The sequence below is a fragment of the Podarcis muralis genome, chromosome 6 (genome assembly GCF_964188315.1).
Source record: "Podarcis muralis chromosome 6, rPodMur119.hap1.1, whole genome shotgun sequence".
Taxonomy (NCBI): domain Eukaryota; kingdom Metazoa; phylum Chordata; class Lepidosauria; order Squamata; family Lacertidae; genus Podarcis; species Podarcis muralis.
The window spans coordinates 74,027,509-74,042,566 of NC_135660.1; the positions used below are offsets into that span (position 1 = coordinate 74,027,509).

At 43.3% G+C, this 15,058-nt stretch overlaps 1 protein-coding gene across 16 annotated transcripts in view; it reads left to right on the plus strand.

Moving 5' to 3' along the window:
- Window positions 1-15,058, plus strand: part of ANK3 (ankyrin 3) — a 398,459-nt gene that overhangs the window by 246,039 nt on the left and 137,362 nt on the right. For all 16 annotated transcript variants that reach the window (XM_077930551.1, XM_077930556.1, XM_077930558.1 and 13 more), the window contains 2 exons: window positions 14,105-14,206; window positions 14,939-15,037. In XM_077930551.1, coding sequence (XP_077786677.1) covers window positions 14,105-14,206; window positions 14,939-15,037 — 201 coding nt within the window. The remainder of the gene's footprint in view (window positions 1-14,104; window positions 14,207-14,938; window positions 15,038-15,058) is intronic.

Consider the following 15,058-nt stretch of genomic DNA (forward strand, 5'->3'; position numbering starts at 1 on the left):
TTTGGGGCAGCTCAGTTATAGGAGAGAGACTATTTCTTAAATAATTGAGTTTGGAATTAATTGTTTTTATTTAGGTGGTGGTGTTTTAAAATGTGAAGAACATGGTATACTGTATTGCTTGATCAATTTGGGGGGGGGGGGGATACTTTGACCCCAGTCAAAATTTACTGGAATGAAAAAGAGATTTCTCCCATCTAAAAATTGCAAAGCACTTTATACACTGGGAAAGTTTCCACCTTGATTGTGATATGTCCTGGGTTCAGTTCTTAGGCATATTCGTCCTCCGGGGAATGTTTAGGCATCTTGAGAGTCAGTGTGGGAGTAGTAAGGTAAAGGTAAAGGGACCCCTGACCAGTAAGTCCAGTCGTGACCGACTCTGGGGTTGCGGCACTCATCTCGCTTTACCGGCCGAGGGAGCCGGCGTACAGCTTCCAGGTCATGTGGCCAGCATGACTAAGCCGCTTCTGGTGAACCAGAGCAGCGCACGGAAACGTGTTTACCTTCCCGCCGGAGCGGTACCTATTTATCTACTTGCACTTTGACGTGCTTTGAACTGCTAGGTTGGCAGGAGCAGGGACCGAGCAACGGGAACTCACCCCATTGTGGGGATTCGAACCGCCGACCTTCTGATCAGCAAGTCCTAGGCTCTGTGGTTTAACCCACAGTGCCACCCGCATCCCTGTGGGAGTAGTAGTTAGTTACATAGAACGTGGGACTCTGCCTTACACTGAGTTGGATCATTGTTTAATCCAGCCTGGTAATATCTGCTGTGACTGGCATCAGGTCTCTAAGGTCTTAAGCAGGTCCCCTAGACCAGTGTTTCCCAAATGTTTTTGGGCAACGGCACACCTGTTTACTAAAAAAAAATCTCGCGGCACACCACCATTAAAGCCCCGCCCCGTGACGTCAGCGCGCAGCGTCACGCCGGGAGGGACGCACAAAAGTGAAAGTTTTTCCCCTCCCCCTTGCTGGGGAACCTCCAAGCTTTGGGGGTGGGAGGAGGCAGCAGAGCGAGGGACTGAGGGACGGCGGCAACTGAGGCGGCGGCGGCTGAGGCAGAGCTGGGAAGGGGGTTTCCAGGGGACACGGCAGCTCCTCGAAAGGCTTCTCTCAGCTGCGCTCAATCCGCCTCGGAGAGGATTTCCCCTCCGGTCCCATGCGTTCGTTTGGGGCATCGCTCCGGCTGCTCCCTCTCCCGCCGCGCAGGAGCGATGCCTCTCTCTGGCTTTCCCTCCGCGCAGGCTGAGGGAGGGAGGGAGGGGCGCGTGTGACCCGTCTCTGCTGGGAGACCAAACCCAGCGAGGCAGAGTCGCGCGGAGGCGCCCAGGCAGCGCTTCCGGCTGCGAGGAGGAGCGCCAGGCAACAGCAGGAGGCGCGGCCTCTCCTCGCAGCCGCCGCCCCGCCTCTCGCCGCCCGACTCGCCCGCCTCCCTCCAGGCATCTCGCGGCACACGAGGCAACGTCTCACGGCACACTCGTGTGCCGCGGAACACCGGTTGGGAAACACTGCCCTAGACACCAGCCCTCCCGATAACCTTTGAAGACACTAGGCGTTGATTGCACTAGGACTGTGTGCACCCAAGTCTTGTTCTTTACCACTGAGCTGTGGAATTTTGGACTTGATAAGTGCATCGGATTTGAAGCAGGAAGATTTGCTTCAAACACCCGTGAAGCTGTCTCAGTGACCTTGGGCATGTCACCATCATTCAGTTTGACTTTCCTCATGAAGATAGTTGTCAGGATAAACTGAAACAGCTCCCACATACATTCCCTTGGATCCTTAGGAGGAAGGATAGAATATAAACGCAATTAAGGGTCCCTCCAGACTGACAGCATTTTGTGGGAGGGGAAATGTTCCTCTTTCACCAGGCCTCTGGCTGATTGACGTACGATGCCCTTTTGAATGTGTATGGGGGGGGGTGTTATTGGTTTGGTTTTGTTCTTCTTTTTATTATGTATTTGTGTTTCTTATATTGTGATTTTATGTTGTGAACTGTCCTGAGATCTACAGATGAAGGGCGGTATATAAATTTAATAATAATAATAATAATAATAATAATAATAATAATAATAATAATAATTCAAGTGCGTGCTGGAGCTTCAGGTTTGCTCAGTTAAAGTGGATTGAAGTGCTCTGTTGCCCTAGTGCAACAAATAAACTTAAACTTGAAATAAACTTAAACTTGAAAAGTGAGGAGTGAACAAATGATTAATCAGACACATATAAACACCCTGCAAGCAAATCACATTATAACTGCCCCGCAAACAAATCAGAACAAACGTTCAGTAAAGGCAAGGCAGTGCCTAAACACCGTGTGAGCTTTGTTTGCACAAATAAGATGAATGCTCAATAAATTGGTCATCTGGAGGAGCCCTAACTTGATTCTTCAAGTGTGGTTCCTTATTCAGCCCAAACAGCATCATCCATGAACTAGAGGTAAAGTATCAGCAAGCATGGTGGAACCCCAAGGTTTGCGGAAGTACAAAAAATTCAGGAGGGGTGAAGATAAGGGGGGACCCCCAAAACATCCCAGTGAGAACTGAGCATGCTCATTGCCCGCAGAATTCTGTTTGTTGCATGGTGTGTGTGGAAGGATGGGTGAAAGAGGTAATGAACCAATATCCTAGGGGAGGGCAGAAACATTCCACATTGCAATTTTTCTTTCTTTCTTCTTTCTTCTTTCTTTCTTTCTTTCTTTCTTTCTTTCTTTCTTTCTTTCTTTCTTGGCCAGTCCCATTTGTGTCACGTTCCTCCTCTCACCCCAATATATTTTTTACCGAAAGAACACATCCTATCTCAGCTTTTGAAATGGTAAAGGACAAGGTACTGTGGAATAACAGAATAAGAATAAAGGAAGAATAATACCCCTCCCCACTCGAGTGTGTAGTGGGGTCATGATCAGGCAGCGATCTCCATTACAAGCAAAACCCCTTTTCTATCTGTGAAATGTTAGTGTGTCTTATGTCCTCACTTGATGGAATGAAGACAGGTACTGTGAACTTCAATATTGCACCCTGGCATATGTTGGAACTGTCAGGAAAATGGATCAAAACTACGAGCATTGCTTAACATAGAAACAGACCAGTGCTTTTTAAGACTGGGTTGTAGTAGTAAATAATTATTTCCAGGGAAGAAACCTGTCTTCTAGAATTTGTTGAGTTCAGATCTGTGTGACTAGCAACAGCTAAAAATGTTGAGGTTAATCCAAAAATGGATCCAGGGTTAAAGAGCATAAAATAGATAAGAAGTAGGAACTCTGATTGGAAATACGTTTTCAGGATGTTGCCTGAATGTTCGCTTGTTGCAGCTTTAAATATTCAATGCTTATCAGAGGCAGCAAGAGGTTTGATGTGGTTCAGAAGTTTGCTTGACTAGACTGTAGAACACTTCCTGCTCACACCCCTCCATGCCCCGAGCAACCTGTGATTTAGTCAAGTAGGACATGAGATGGAGATGTTTAAATCTACACATTATTCAGAAATGTCCCTGTTGATCGATGCAGAACTGAACTGGCAATAACAGCAATGCAAACAGTGGCTTATAAAATGACGGTAAACGTTGGCTTGAAACCATTTCTGGTTTCTCTTAGGACAGCCTTTGAAGAAATGAGGAATCACTCTTGAAAGCAGTTTCATCCATAGTGTGACGATTAGGCTTTTATATGTAAAGAGTTTTGGGACTGAGTTTGCTAAAAAAGCCTTTGAAGCAGATTATCAGATATATTGATGGACAGAGCAACTTCAGATGGTCAGAGCAGATTAGTCCAACAGATTAGTCCAGCAGTGACTAACTGCTCATTAATGCCCAAGTGAACAGGTGGGTCATAGTCTGGCACTGGGATTCCAATAGCAGTGCCAGGGGAAGCTGTTTCAGAGTCACAGTGCCACCACAGAGAAGGCCGTATCTCATGCACTTACCCCAGTGGTGGGATGAGACAGGCCTCCCCACCCACTGAGCACTGGCAGATCTAATGGCATGGGTAGGCAGATACAGGGAAGGCATTCCTTGAAAAAACATTATTATTATTTGTTTAATACTGTCAAACATAAAGCACATTTGATTACCAGAACTTAAGTTCCTTATTGCTACTTCTTTCAACGTTTTACGAAAAATGTCACCGCCTTCTTTACTTTGAGTACATCTGAGGGCATTGTTCAGCCTTCCTAATTCCAATGAGTAACTCTTTTTACTGGTTATCTTATAGAGGGAACAATGGCATTGAAATGAGTTTTATCATTCTGACTTACAGCAATTTGCAGGGAACAGAGTGACATTCCATTTAAAAGTTTATTAATTGATTCAGCTGAAAATCATTGTGTCACATTTTGAAGTTGTGACTTTTGAATATGTCACTATGTCGGTTCCGGCCTGTGCACAATCGTTAAAAGTTATGGCAAAAGTCTTCATTTGTTATTTTGATGATTGGTTTCTGTTGATATGACTCATTTATGAGCAAAACCTATAAGCGATAGTTTGTTTTGCTAGTTTGTTTTAAAGGTCTATAGAACCTAAAGAGGGAGAGTTTTTGCCTTTGGTTTGAGGATTTGTTCTAAAGATGCATTGTATTTTAGCACTAGCCTGGTAGCTAGTGAACAGGTTGGTGGGAGGAGGAATTGAGTGCAGTGATGGAGGAAGAGGAGTGGGGGGGAGCGCACCGCCCCCGGCAGCGCAATCACAGTGGGGTGCGGGTGCAGCTGCTCCCCTGCCCACGCTGGGTGCCATGCCCCCGCAGGCAGTGTGCCACGCTGCCAGGGTGCCCGTCACGCCCCTGTGGGCGGTGCACCATGCCCCCGGGATGCGCTCCAGCCCTGCCCCTGTCTGCTCTCCGCCCCCAGTGCCAGAGCATGAAGCTCCGCCACTGATTGAGCGCTTTTTGTGTCCTCTTGCACCATCATGGAAGTTCAGTAGGCTGTGGCAGAAGAGGCAGAACTCTCCACCCTTTTTCTGGCAGCCCCCAGCAATCTAGTAAATATTGCACAGAGTGGCCACCTTTTCCTCTTACAAAGCTGTTCTTAAAGCATATTAACTTCAAAAATGGATATGAATCAAAACTATAGCTTGATTTGGTGATTACACGACAGTTTAGCCCCTTCCCGCTGTTAATCTGACTCAGCCTAAGAAGAAACACATATTGACTTGTGGTTTCGCAAAGCGACAAGACCGAATAAAAGGTCAACCTCCTTTTATCAGTCCACATTTGTTTCCCAGCTGAAGATGGGCAAGGGTGGGGAGGCAATAGTTGATCATATTTGAGTTCCTCAAATATTAGATTGTACTGCTACCTACACACAGCTGCCAACTTGGATATGTTGTGTTTATTTATCTTCTCTGCAAAAAATAAAAAAGTGGAGGAAGGTGTGCTGAGCATCTCAACTAAAACTCTAATAGTTAGAGAAACAAAAGCAGTACATACAGTTCCCTAAATGAGATGGTTCTTTGATTCAAAGATTGCTGGTGCGACATGGAAAGCAATGGCATGTACCTGCTAGGTGTGGTTTCTGAATTAAAATGTTGTTGATGTGGCATGGAACCTGAGAAGCAGCACCAAGGCAGTGTATGGATTAGATTTTAAGTAATTTTGGCACAATTTTTTGAAATTTTATTTGGAAAGAAAAGGATTAAAGTCACATCTATTTTATATGAATGTGTCCCTGCCCAACAAGGTTGGTTTTCAGTTTGTTTGTTTTTTTAAAGGGGGAACAAAAATCTGTTCAAACAGCACAGGGTATATACAAACTGGCAAGAAATTTAAGGGCCTCCCGAAAGTAACAGAAAACAATGCTTTGTTTTCTTTTTATTTGTGTCATCAGAAAACAGTATTTTAATGTCATTTTATAGTTAACTGTTCCATGCAAAAAGAATTATCAGGGCCTCTGCTGTAGAAATGAAATCATATAGCAATGGCCAGGTTGAATAACAGACTATGGAGGTAAAATGTTGGTAATAAAATCCTCTGCCTCTGATTTCGGTTTTCGCTTTTTTCTTTTGTACCTCCCAGTGAGTGAGTCAGCAGATGGTGAGAATGGTTTTGAATTTGTTTTATTAAGCTGGTTTTATTAGCCTTTGTGTTATGGCTGGTTTTATGACTTTTTATATTTTTTAGCACGCTATGATGGCTTTTGTAATTAGCTTGCTATTCCTGTTTCTGAATTTTAATATTGTATGCAAGCTACCTTAGGAGGACAGTTGCAGCTTATAAATCTTTTAAATATAATAATAAATACAGTATAACAGTTTAAACAAATTCAGGAGAATAAGGATTCCACTTACTGCCTCCCAAGTATAGGACTGCAATGATCCAACTACCTCAAAATGTTAATCTATAACACACACACACATGCAGACACCTGCTCTCAGTTTTAGGTTGCCAACATTTTGATGTTATTGATGTTATTTTTCCTTTTTAGTTCATTTCAGGGTAGAAAAGACAACACTCTGGGTTACAAAATTTGTCCAGAAAAAGCAGCATAGTGCCTTCCAGATGTTTGGAACCGCAATTCCCATCAGCCCCTGTGTGCCCACTGAGTGGGTTTCATGGGAACTGTTGTCCAAAACATCTGGAGGGGTTTCAAGGCTTTGCCCCCAAAAGAAGGTAAATTAATTCTGGGCAACTGCTCTGCCTGCCTCCACCCCAATTTGCTTGCCTCTAGCAGGGATCAAATACTATGTTTAATTCTGTTCTACACATTCCCCCAGCGTCTTGATAGGTTTCTACTTTTCTTGTTTTCAAGTTGTCGCCTTGGGTTTTGTTCCCAGGAGGAGCTAAAGGGGTGTGGATTGTTTTGCTTCTGTCCAGTAGTACATCCCATTCAAGTCTGTTCTAGAACACTCCATTATATACCAGATGGGGTAGGAGGCTGCCCAGCCAGTTCTCTTCAGCATTTGGAAAGCCAAATCCATTTGCTGCAAAGAAAGTTTGTCAAGACGTAAAATCTTGGATCAATTGTTAGATGGGCATCCTGTGTCGAGCTTGATTGCCCCTTGTCAAAATAGCTCACTAAAGAAGATAATTGACATTTTTATTTTCGCTGAGTGACAAATTTGGCAAGATCTCAGACCAAAAAAAAAAAAGAAGAGCCTAAATTTGGGGGCATAAATCTGCTAAAGGAGGCAGAGGCAATGTGCTCTTCCAAGCAGGGCCGGCCCGAGACATTTTGGCACCTGAGGCAAACCACAAAACGGTGCCTCCACCCTGCTAGGGAGGAAGGGGTGAGTGAAGATCTGCATCAGGAACAAGGGAGGGATATAAAGATCTACGTTGGGAACAAAGCTGAAAAGAGACTAGCAGTACCTACTGTCTGCAGCCGGTGTGGATCCTGCCACCCAAGGTGGTCATAGAATCAAAGAAGTGTAGAGTTGGAATGGACCACAAGGGTCATCCAGTCCAACCGCCTGCAATGCATTGTGGGGCTCAAACCCGCGACCTGGACTGCACCACTTCAATCTGTGGGAGAAGGATCACATTTTTGAATGCTTCTCTACATTAAAACTCTCAACTAAACAGAAAACGAGGACAACAAGGAAAGTGTTAGTCCATGCGCTTGTTTCTTGAGAGCTGTTTTGTTTGCCTTTCGTTTGTTTTCAAGTGGTCTCAGACTCTACAAGTGGAAAAAGTGGTACAGTCCCTTCTACCAGCTCATTCTGCTGTGTGTTTAGCAGACCCTTTCTGGTTTTGGCTGTGCTACATTTCGGTTAGTTTGTTGAGATTGTATGTAATTTACAGCTTTTGTGTACAAAGATTTCTTCCATGCTGTACCTAGCAAGACCAGGATAGACTTCAGACAGAAGTTCATCACTTCAAAATAGGGTCGCTACCCCCATTCCATGAAAAACGTTCGTATCCTTCTGTTGGGAGACAAGCCAGAATGTGTTCTGTTCAAGAACAATGAGAACCCACTAGAGGTTTCTCTGCACAACAAATGTTTACGGTGGAGTAGGGAAGCCAAGCAACAACCTAATGCTCTTTTAATAAACCCATGCTATGACAGTAATGTTAAATACCACAAAAACATTCAAAATAACATGAAAATGGTATAAATACTGTTTTTGTAGTGGTGTAGGGCCATAGTTTTCCAACTGTGTTCCCAGGAATCCTTTGAGGGTGTTTGGGTTTTTTAAAAAAAGAATCAAGCGGTATATAATTTTTTAAAAAATAAATAAACTCTGGGTGTCTTGCAGAGCTTGGCATGTGGATCTCAGTGAGAAGATCCATAATCTCAGATACGTTTCCCCCAAATACTCTTTAAATGCCACTTTCCAATTCTCCTCTGCTTCTGTGGCATTTTGTGTGTACGTCACATTCAGTTTGCATAAGGCAACAGAGGCCCTACAGACGAAGCACATTCTTTCTCTCAGAGAATTCTGGATGCTGCAGTTTACCCCTCACAGATGTAACGGTTCCCGACAACCCTTAACAAACCACAGCACTTTGAGAGAATGTATGTACTTTGGATGAGCTTTAAAGGTATGGTGAATACTGAGCCGTAGAGTCAACCTTCAGCTGCACCTCTCTCACCCCCAAATGTGGGGGGAGGTGGTTCTCAGAAGGTTCCCAAGCAGGCAAACAGCTGTGGAGAGGATTCTCTGAGGAAGTTTGAAAGTTATGTGGTGTATGAGATGAAAGGTATTTGCTTTAGGCAGGGAGATTTGGGCCCAAATCCCTCGTCAGAGTATTAGGTCACCTTGGACATTATTCAGCAGCATATAAATGTTGTTATATAAAAATGAATCAAGCTTTATTACAATAGCATTAAAATCCAACTTTTTTTTAATAAAAAAAAACCAATTAGCTATCTAACATCTCACAGGATAACAGTGTCCTCATGTATGTCACACTAAACACAAGACAACCACACACATACCTCTGTGTGGCTATTAGTCCAAGAAATTTTGCTACCAGAGGCAGGGGCAACCCTCCCTTCTATATACGGAAGCCAATTTCTCCATGTGCTTAATCAGAGTTGAACTATTGGTGTTTTACTTTGCATGTTTACACATAGCTGGATCCCACTGTTAGGCAGATTGAAGCAGCTACCTCGGGTGGCAAATGCTGAGACGTGCACAGTAACAATAAAGTGTTGGAGCTGCATCTGCTATGCACTTTGTAAGCTCTCCTGCTCGCCTCAGGTGCACCATAGGATTCTGTCCAACACTGAACCAAGATGGCTTTCAGGTGATGGAAAGGAGAAGTGCCAACAGAATGCAGGCAGCAGAATGTCTTGGGCTGGCCCCTGAAAACACACTATATAAAAAAACCACAGCTGGAATGTTTATGCTGTATCTGAATTAAGTAAAGAAAATTATCTTCAGCTTTTACCAATCATTATTAGATGTGAAAAAGGTACAGTGATAAACCATCAGTTACCTTATGTGTGCGCATACCATACAGACTGTGGCTTCTTCTCTGACCATTTCCAATTTGCCATTATCTGCACTGCAGCTACAGGAACTCCATAATTAATGTAAAAAGGGAATATGAGATCATATTCAATGCATGGCTAAGCAAGGCTAAGCACATTGAAGGCTGCAGTTTCAGGGAAAGGCAACGTTGAACATCTACAGTGGAGCCAGTTTTGATCAGTGTCCCAGCCCCATTATTTGCTTGATATTTGACTGGTCAGAAGACACCCATTTTCCTTTTCTTTGTACAGTGGCAATTAAAAGAACACAATTGACCACTTAGAAATGTCGACACTTGAAAAGAAAAGGGTGTTGTGTTTTATTTCCTCTGAAAAAATGCTCTAATAGCAACCTAAAGTGTTCTGTCTGTATGGGACCAGCCATTCAAACAATTTGAAAATCGCAGAACGTGGAAAAAGGCTATAACAGCATGCCAAGAATAATTATCCACTTGAGAGAAAGAATCTCTCTCTTTGGGATTTTACACTGCTGACATCCACCTACATTTTCTAGGTGAACTTTACTTTCAGTGTATGTTATTCCCCAACCCCCAACTCAAATAATGCAATCTCTGGTTTATAAGAAATCTTATGAGCCACCTGGGAAGAGCTGTAAAAATCAAAGCATTGATAACTAATCACAAAGGATCAAGTGCTTGGTTTCCGGACCTTTGTGGAATCTGGCTCCAAGAAATGGCAGCAGCTCTTGGTTAAGAATGGCAGAGGAAGCAGGCTGTTCTAAAATTCATATTGCAGGCAAGAGATCCAAGATGGAGGTAGAAGTCTGTGAGCAGGAGGTGGGCTACATCAAAACAGAGCAGGACAAGAACAAGCTGCACCAGCAAGCATGGGAAGCAAGCAAACTATTGTCCAGCAGCCAGGTAACTGGCACTGGACAGCCTTTTTTGCCCCCTCCCCACATGTGCCTTACCATTAGGCTGTTAGTAAGGGCAGTTTTTGTCTCTTGATGGTCACGTGCATCTCACGTGCATCCTGGTCCTGGGGCAACAGGGCATGTTAGATGAGCATCCTTGGGTACCGTGTTCCCCATGCTGTCGAAAGCATACCAGTTAATGATGGAAGACTCCAGATCCTCCAAGTGTCCCTTTTTCCAGGGACAGTCCCAGATTTACAGAAGCCATCCCGGTTCCTGATTTGATCCCAGAATGTCCTGCTTTTCCTTAGGACATCCCTATTTTCATCAGAGAAATGTTGGAGGGTATGGAGTCATCTGAAGGCAGCCCTGTATAGGGAAGTTTTATTACCGTATGTTTTTATATATGTTGGAAGCCACACAGAGTAGCTGAAGTATAAATATAATAACAGTAACTATAATAGTTATTGTTGTTGTTATTGAATGGGACACCTCTATTTTCATTAGAGAAAGGTTGGAAGATATGAGACTCTTATCAGTAAGTAAATGTTTTGATGCTGGCAGGGCCTGAGAGCTTGAACCACAAGTTGCTGCATAATCTTGAATTTATAATTCAGAGGTATGTGTGTATGAATGAATGAATGAATGAATGAATGAATGAATGAATGAATGAATATGGTAGCCCTGTGGGTCAACATGGAACAAACAAGTTTTGCCTTGGGTGTTCAGCCTTAAGGGTTTCCAAACATCAGAAGATTGAAAGGCATTGGCCATAGTCCAGCATGAACTTGTCGTTCAGGAGACCTACTGAAATGTGCAGAAATGAATTATCCAAGAGTACAATAGTTCGATTTCATGTTTCAATGAGGTTTCTGCAAGTGATAACTTGATAACCATGATAAAACATGTGTGCAGCGTAATCCTATGCATGCTTACTCAGAGGTAAGTCCACTAACTTCAGTGAGACTTACTTCACAGAACAGGGCTTAGCCAAAATGGGACCTTCCAGGTGTTGCGGACTACAATTCCAGTAATCCCTGTCCACTGACCATGCTTTCTGGGGCTGATGAGAGTTGTAGTCCAAAACATCTGGAAGGCCCATGTTGCCCACCCCTTCCTCAGAAAGTATGTATGCAACCTTACAAAATCAAAAGCCAAGGCTCCCTCTTTTTGTTTTTGTTTCTATTTTAATCATTTGTTCCTAATGAGAAAGAAATGTTAGCAATGCACTCAGTGAAAAAGCCAAGAATCCCCGTCGAACTTCCCACACTCCATGCCACAACCTTTAATTTTAAAACTCCTGCACTTGAAAATGTCATGGCGGCAGTGGTGGCGGTGGCAGGGTGTGTGTGTGTGTGTGTGTGTGTGTGTGTGTGTGTGTGTTTTATTCAAAGTAAAAGCAACACACAAGTGGGAAGCTGGTAACCATTACACAAGGGCAAGGCAACCTTTTAAAAAACAGGAAAAATAAATTCAGACTTTAACCAGGGGTAGCCAACTTGTTAGGGATGTTGTGCCCTTATTAGTTACATGGCTGATGTAATTGTGATGGCTTCTCACATCAGGGTTGTTTAAAAAGTTGGACTTGCCAAAAACTCCACAAGCAGTGGAGGGGTAAAAATGCAATGACTTTGAAAGGCTGGTCATGTTAAGTCTCTGTTTTATACTTAGTTTGTATCCCACTATCTCTGAGGAGTGGGTTTTATCAACAGCATTCCTCTCCCTGAACCATCCCTCCCCTCTCTGGCCAGAAACTGCTGAAAACTGCTGATGGAGATTTTTTTATTATTATTTTTACCCACCTGCTGACTATGCCAAACCAGCAACTTGTTAACACTGCAACAGAAAAAGGTCCCTGAGATCCTTGATAATCCTGATAAAATGCTGGCTTTTTATATACGTGCCCATGTGCCTGCTTGTTTGAAAGAGCTTCAGCATTACCTGCCTCCTGTGATAACATGCATTGTTCACAGCAGTTAGCAAGTGTTGGGAGTGATTCAGGTTGCTCGTTTTGCAGTTTCAGAAATAAGGGCCACTTTGGGTGGGGACAGCATGTGGTTGAGTGAAGGAGGCAGTGGAGGCTGGTTAATTTGGGTAAATGAGTCATTGCCCCATCAGCCAGCCCCTACTTGCCTCCCTCATTACATATAGCCAGTCCTGGAGGTGTTCCTGGCCACCAGCTTCCTCTTCCTTATTCTCAGTGTTGCCCTGCTAATATTCAGCAGGATGGGGACAGAGCTAGAACTCATTGGCTCTGCCTGTCACTGCCTCTAGCGCCACCTACTGCTGACCTCCCTACCTGCCAATGGGCACCAGCCACCATTGGAAAGAAAGGACATCCAGATTATTCAAGCCAGGGCAGAATCTGGAGGAATATTGCATGGCAGAGTCAGAGCTAGAATAAGGTTAGGAGCCAGGGTGGAATTTTTTGGGAGTGGGGGAAGCTGGGGGCACCCCTAAACAAAACCTGATAGCTTGTGGACAGAAGCTGTCAGAATAAGGCAGGTGCCTTGGCAGCGGAATCTAGAGCTCACATGCTTTTTAGACCCCTGGTAATGGTTACTTGATAGAATAGAGTCTTATGAGGGAGCAGCTTGAGAAGTCTAGAAGTGAGAGGCCAGCTTCACAATCAGCCAAATTGTTTTTGCTTGTAGTTCTTTCCCAGCAGGGGGAACCTGTGATGTCAAAGTCTCTGCATGAAATCCAGCCCTGAAACCCCAAATAGCTATTAGTCATATGTGGCTTGTGTAGCGATAATAGTGATTGCTGGGTAATTGTTCTGGCACTGGGCAAAAGTCACCGAAAGACATCTCCTTTCTGTCAAGGAACCAAAGGTGATTTATAGCTTAAAAGCAATCACAGAGCTGTATCCAGGTGTTGTGCCTGATCTGAAAATAGCTTGCATAGGGAGCATGGAGAAACACATGCCTATCCTGCCCTCATAGTCCCTAACCTTCCAGTGTTGAGTATGGAAGGTTTGTAGGGGGCTATCTGCATGGGTTCACTTGAACATGAAATGAAGCCAAGCAAATGTGGATAGTGCACCCCTGCAGACCTTTCCTGCTCATCATCAGATGGTCATCCCTTAGACATCCCTTTTCATACCCAGGCTACCTTAATCACACTTGTTCACTCTTTACTTTCTCAGACTAATGCAGATATGCATACCTAACCTTTCCATCTCCACACACTAAGGCATGCTGTGACCTCAAGCCACACAGACTGTTTCAGTAGATTTCTTCTCTAGAGAAGGAATAGCCAAACTGGTGCCTTTTTCAGATGTTGGTGGACTGCAATTTCCATCATCTCTAGATGTTGGTTATGCTGTCTGGGACTGATGGGAGATGGAGACCATCAGAATGCCAGTACTAAGGCTGGAGTATGTACAATTTATAGAGTATGCACAATTCTATATCACAGACTTTTATATAACAAAAGTATTTCACGTAGATAGCAAGCTGAGCAGTTAATAATAATAAAACTTGTTATATATATATATATGTGCAAGCATTACTAATGTGCGTTGGGAATGCCATCATGTGCAACATGCAATTGGGCTGGATCTGATCTATACTGATGCCATCTGACAAGGGGGGATTTTTAAATTATTATTAAAAAAATACCGGCTTAAGAAAAAAATATTGTAAATAAAATATATTATTGAATTGGCGAATGCAAATTATCCTCGTGCAGAATGTAGATGATTTTGGTTCAGTGTGTGAATGTTTCCAGGTACAAAGCACAAAGTGCAATTGATATGTCAGCTTCACTTAGTTTGTGCCTTGTGTTCAGGATTTTAAACGTCTTATTTCCTCTTTTTCTTCTCTTGCAGTCTGACACCAATGCAAGTTACCTACGAGCTGCCCGGGCAGGCAACTTAGAAAAGGCTCTTGACTACTTAAAAAGTGGAGTGGACATCAACATCTGCAATCAGGTTGTATAAGTATTTGATTAACAAGTGTTTTGGTTTGAATTCTTACTCGTTTTCATTTGCACCTACTTCAGCTGTCATTTGGTATAGTCCTAAAGTTTAGGCAAATGGAACTATGTGGATCATTACATCATCATAATTATTCTTTCAGCTTACATAAGCACTGTACAAAGTGTAAATAGGTTCCTGCCAAAATGGCTCACAAACTAATATATGCAGAACAGAAGGGAGAAAGGAAAACACAAAGTGAGAGAAGTCAACAGTGCCATTCTGTTCATGTCTACTTTAGAAGTAAGACCTACTAAGTCCACTGGGGCTTAACTCTCATGTAAGTGAGGAACTGCACATAGGAGTACAGCTTTGCATTAAGTTCTGATTTCATGAAAGAAAAAGCTCTAACATTCAAGGAAGTAAGTCTAGCTGAAGTCTGGCTCTTGCTTAATACTGCAGCATCAGGGCACATCATACTGTGCAAGAAAGAGATGGTTGTAATTGTATTGTCCAAAGGATGCTTGTTAGAATCAAATTGTAGCGTGTTCCTACTACAAGGTAGCTTACCACTTAAATATGTATTGCTTCATAGAAGCAATTAATTAAAAAATGGGTTTGAGAATAGCTTTCTTTATTTCCTTTCCGCAAGCTCTCATCATGTCGGAATGTGACCTTTTAGGCCTCTTGACATATTGCGTGTTGTTCTGGGCACCAACCTTTCTCGTTCCTTTTTGTTTTTATCAGAATGGGTTGAACGCTCTCCATCTCGCCTCCAAAGAAGGCCACGTAGAAGTTGTTTCAGAACTGATACAGAGAGGTGCCAATGTGGATGCAGCAACAAAGGTCTGTTAGCTGATATCTAAG